The sequence below is a fragment of the Papaver somniferum genome, unplaced genomic scaffold (genome assembly GCF_003573695.1).
Source record: "Papaver somniferum cultivar HN1 unplaced genomic scaffold, ASM357369v1 unplaced-scaffold_82, whole genome shotgun sequence".
NCBI lineage: Eukaryota > Viridiplantae > Streptophyta > Magnoliopsida > Ranunculales > Papaveraceae > Papaver > Papaver somniferum.
In genome coordinates this window covers 148,950-154,232 of record NW_020651193.1, presented here as the reverse complement: position 1 = coordinate 154,232, position 5,283 = coordinate 148,950, and the positions used below count along the sequence as shown (strand labels likewise).

The window sequence follows — 5,283 nt, the reverse complement described above, 5'->3', positions numbered from 1 at the left end:
CAGCCTTAAGATGGTATGACAAAATAATTCCACGATCAATTACGTCATTCCAACAATTGTCAAGGGCATTTATTGAAGCATACATGTACAAAATATCAACAGGAGTGGGGCTTGAAAAACTCTGGGTTCTAGCAAAGCATAACAAAGAATCGACTCGCGCTTTCAGGGAGAAATGGAACAAATTATGTTTGGACATAGGAAACGTAACACCAGAGGTAGCAATTAATTGTTTTCATCATGCTTTTGACAAAATGAGTCAATTGTTCATTCAGATCCAGTTGAAAGGACCAAAGACATTGGGAGAACTTGGAGTTATCTTAGATCAGTACATACGATTGGAAGAAGTCCAAAAGGAGGCATCAAGAGATGGGACACGGGCAAGCACGTCAGTCCGGGATCACACGAACTCAACTGAATCAGAAGTATAAAAAGAAATCCGTGGAAAGAGACAAGAATCACATCTTCATACGGGAGAAAAACGGTCATATCCAGATCAGCAGAGAACAGATGAAGGCAGAAACAATAAGCGACCTTTCTTCAATGATCTAGTATTCACCAAGCTAAACAAACCAGAGTCTCAAATATTAAAGGAAGTGAAAGATAGACCGGAGATGATATGGCCTGTGAGCAGAGGACGACAACCAGAGAGATCTGCACATTCCAAAGAATGGTGTGATTACCATAACTTTTACAGTCACCCAACTAATCGTTGCATACAATGGAAGAAATACATACAAGACAAAATTGATGCTGGGCAATTTCAAGAATATATTGATAGACCCCTTTCAGAGAAGGACAAGACAGTGAAATTGACAGAGAACAGGAGAGTTATCAACACTATTACTTATTCTGAAAAAGCAGAACCGAACATGATACAGGACATGGCAGTAAAGTGTTGCAAAAGAATACGAGATCATGATATATTCAGAATCGATGGAGTCACCGTAGAACCTTGGGAGGATTGGATGGCCACCCCGTTGGTGTTTTCTACTAAAGACATTGATCAAGAAATAGAAATACACAACGACCCTTTGATTTTAACTATTCCTATTTCAGGGTGGACCGTTACAAAAGTCTTAATTGATGGAGGAAGTTCGATGAATGTCCTATACTATGATACCTTCAAAAGAATGGGATTCAAAGATGAAGATCTAGTGTCATCACCGTATACCATATACGGATTCAATGGGGCATCATCAAAACCAAAAAGAGACATCACATTGGAAGTTCATGCGGGACCAATGAAGCAAGAAGCAAATTTTTCTGTCATTGACGCTCCGTCACCTTACAATGCAATAATGGGGAGATTATGGTTACATCGCCTAAAGGGAACAACATGTACATATCACCAGTATCTGAGATTCCCGACTCCATGGGGGGAGATGCAAATTAAGGGTGATCAGATGGAAGCCAGAAATTGTCAGGCAATTGAAACTCAAATAAATCTCGACAAAAATGACAGGAGAAGAAAGAAGGCAATCAAAGACAAGGCAGAGATTGACCAATACTTGATGGACACTAAACATCTAGAGCTGGAAGATCGACAACAAAAATCATCATATAAAAGAGGAGAGTGTTCCACGGGGGTTGTCAAGGACGCTCAAAATGATGAAAAAGAAAAGTCGACTAAATAGCAATTAAAGAAGGGCCCGGAGATTGGAACCCCAAAATCCACATTCTCAGCATTGGAGGAAACTAAAGAGATAAACATAGCCACACAAGGAGAGCCAAGGATGATCAAAGTTGGAACATTGTTGGGAGAGAAACAAGAAAGGACGCTACATCAGCTATTGAAAGAATATGAAGACATTTTTGCTTAGAAAATGAGTGATATGCCTGGCATTGACCCAAAATTGGCCTGCCACAAACTCTCCATCAAACCAGGAACGATCCCGTACAGGCAGAAGTTACGAAAGATAGCACCAGAATATCAACAAGCAGTAGAAAAGGAATTACAAAAACTGAAGGAAGCGGGATTCATACGAAGAGTTAAATATCCAACATGGATCTCAAACATGGTGATTGTACCAAAAAAGAATGGGCGAGTACGCATATGCATAGATTTCACCAATCTGAACAAAGCTTGTCCAAAGGATAGTTATCCCCTTCCAAGTATTGATCAACTAGTGGACGCTACTGCGGGACACGAGCTGATGTCATTTATGGATGGTTATTCCGGATATAACCAAATCGCTATGGCGGAGGAGGATCAAGAATATACTGCATTCTTTACCCCGTGGGGAATATACTGCTACACGAGAATGCCATTTGGATTGAAAAATGCAGGGGCAACGTATCAAGATTTCATGGATGCAAATTTCAAAAGATTCATCGGGAAAACACTTGAAGTATATGTGGATGATATGCTGGTCAAAAGTAAGGAAATAAAGAATCATTTCTCTGATTTGCGGGAAATATTTGATTAAATGCGGGAGCTGAAAATGAAGGTAAATCTTGAAAAATGTACCTTTGGAGTTCCCTCGGGAAAATTTTTAGGATATTTGGTCACAAAGCGGGGAATCGAAGTTGATCCAGAAAAGGTACTGGCGATCCAACAGATGCCATCACCACAAAATCTTAAACAGGTCCAAAAACTCAATGGAAGATTAGCAGCAATGAACAGATTCCTTGCCCGGTCATCAGACAAGTGCAAACCATTTTTTGATATACTCAAAAAGGAAAGCAAATTCGCATGGACAATAAAATGTGAAGACGCATTCACTATGATCAAAACATATCTAGCATCAATTCCGATACTACAAAGACCCGAGCCCAAAGAAGTGTTAACATTATATATCACAGCTACGATCAATGCAGTGAGCGCCGTATTAGTCAGAACCAAGGAAAGGGAAGAAATACCGGTCTACTACATCAGCAAAACATTCAGTCCTGCAGAGCGGAATTATACAAAAATGGAGCAACTAATCCTAGCACTACTTTTTGCAACACAAAAACTGAGAACATATTTCTTAACTCACACAGTCAGAGTGCTAACAGTTGCTCCACTTGAAAATGTACTCAAACATACTCAGAAGGTTGGGCGAGTAGCAAAATGGAATATCCAGTTAGAACAATTTGATATTGTATTTGAGCACAGAACTGCCCAAAAATCTCAAATCCTGGAAGATTTCCTTGCTGATTTACCACTTGAAGATGAAATGGGCATAGATGACATCCCCAACTTCAAAGATAAAGAAGATCTAGGATACGTATTAACGCCAGTCAATATCAAAAGGTGGGAAGTGTTTGTAGATGGATCCTCAAACAATGAAGGCGCAGGGATTGGGGTAGTAATCACAACACCAGCGGGACAAAGAATGATTCACGCATTCAGATTGGAGTTTGAAAAGCACACCAATAACGTGGTTGAATATGAAGCTGTAGTGCATGCTCTGAAGTTAATATTGGAATTAGGAATATCAAATGTCCGACTAACTAGTGATTCACAGCTAGTGATCAAACAGATTGACCTCCAATACCACACTTTAGACGAGACAATGGAAGCATATATGAATATGGTTCAAAAACTCGCGTCTCAAATTGAAGACATTACTTTTAGACACCTATCTAGAAAAGACAATAGACATACAGATGCCCTTGCATTCATATCATCCATGCTGAGAGATCCAGAAGTAGAGGCAATAAAAATTGGGAGGATATACGAACCATCAATCCAACAAACTCCACTTGTTGCAGTTACAGCTGAAAGTGAAGATGAGGCCATCAGAGAATACATACATGATGAAGCAGATACGGAGATGCCAGATCCCGCACAAGAAAGAATAACCCCGAATAATCCTATCTATCATACCGTATCAGACTGGCGGATACCAATTCACTCTTTTCTAGAAGATGAAACACTTCCTACGGGATATTTGGAGGCCGGAAAAGTCGCAATGAAAGCAACTAACTACCAACTCCGAGATAGGATTTTGTACAAAAAAACCTTTTTAGGGCCATTGTTACGATGCTTATCAAGAAGTGAAGGCTACGAAATATTGAAAGATATACACTATGGGGATGCAGCAAATCATGCAGCAAGAAGATCACTAGCATTAAAAGCCAAAGCACAAGGATACTACTGGCCGACAATGAATGCCGATGCTGCGGACATGTCAAAAAGATGCGAAGAATGTCAGAGATGGACTCGCAAGATCAGAGCACCAACGACAGAACTGAATTCGGTGTTAAGCCCATGGACGTTCTTGAAATGGGGAATAGATATAGTGGTGCCATTTATTCCAGGAACTAAAAAGAGGAAATACCTCATTGTAGCTGTTGATTATTTCACCAAGTGGGTTGAAGCAAAAGCAACGGCAAACATTGCAGATACTGACATCTTCACGTTCGTTTTTCAGAATATAATCTGCAGGTTTGGAATTCCAGCAGAAATAATCACAGATAATGGTGCTCAATTCAAAGGGAAACAAATTAAGATTCTGCTGGAGACTTTCAAAATTCAGATGCACAAATCAACACCTATTTACCCACAAAGAAACGGGCAGGTTGAAGCAGCTAATAAAGTCATAGTTCTCAATATTAAAAAGACCCTCGATGGACACAAACATAATTGGTGCGAGCAACTACATAACACACTCTGGGCGTACCGCACAACAAGAAGAGAACCAACGGGGGAATCTCCATTTCTACTAACCTATGGGGCAGAAGCTGTCATACCAACAGAAATCATACTTCCAACGACAAAACCGAGGCATGGATGAAAAATTTAAACACGGATATCATGCTTGAAAAGTTGGATGACTTAGAAGAAAGAAGAGAATGTGCGCTTCAAAGAATGGAGAATTATCAGAGAAGAATAGCAAGAGAATACAACAAAAAAGCAAGACCGAGACATTTCATTGAGAGGCAATATGTTTTACGACAAATCCCACCACATCAAAGGGATAGGTCCATGGGAAAATTTGCACCAATTTGGGGAGGACCCTACATAATTCACGATCAAGCAGGGGCAGGATCGTATTAAATACGGAACATGAAGGGAGAAATACTGCGACACCCATGGAATGCAATTCACCTGAAATCATATTATCCGTAAAATAGACAACCCATCTACGGGAAAATTCAGGAAGTAATCAGGTAATATACAATCGAACTACGTAGCGCTTGATCCCACACTTTGGGTAAGTAGGCAATCATTCTATACGATTCAGTGCTTTCATTCAAAAAAAAAAATGTGTATATATATATATATACCATTTCCGTTATATAAATATGTATTGTCTCTCAACAATTCTCCTTAAACACCTGATTATTCCTCCAAAA

General features: G+C 39.7%; 2 protein-coding genes across 2 annotated transcripts; both read left to right on the top strand.

Annotated features, from left to right (window-relative positions):
• Window positions 1-611: 611 nt before the first annotated feature.
• Window positions 612-1,634, top strand: LOC113345667. The gene has a single exon (XM_026589393.1). The coding sequence runs from the start codon at window positions 612-614 to the stop codon at window positions 1,632-1,634; it is 1,023 nt and encodes a 340-aa protein (XP_026445178.1).
• Window positions 1,635-2,426: 792 nt separating this feature from the next.
• Window positions 2,427-4,721, top strand: LOC113345666. The gene has a single exon (XM_026589392.1). It carries the CDS (start codon window positions 2,427-2,429, stop codon window positions 4,719-4,721), a length of 2,295 nt encoding a protein of 764 aa, XP_026445177.1.
• The last annotated feature ends 562 nt before the right edge of the window (window positions 4,722-5,283 follow it).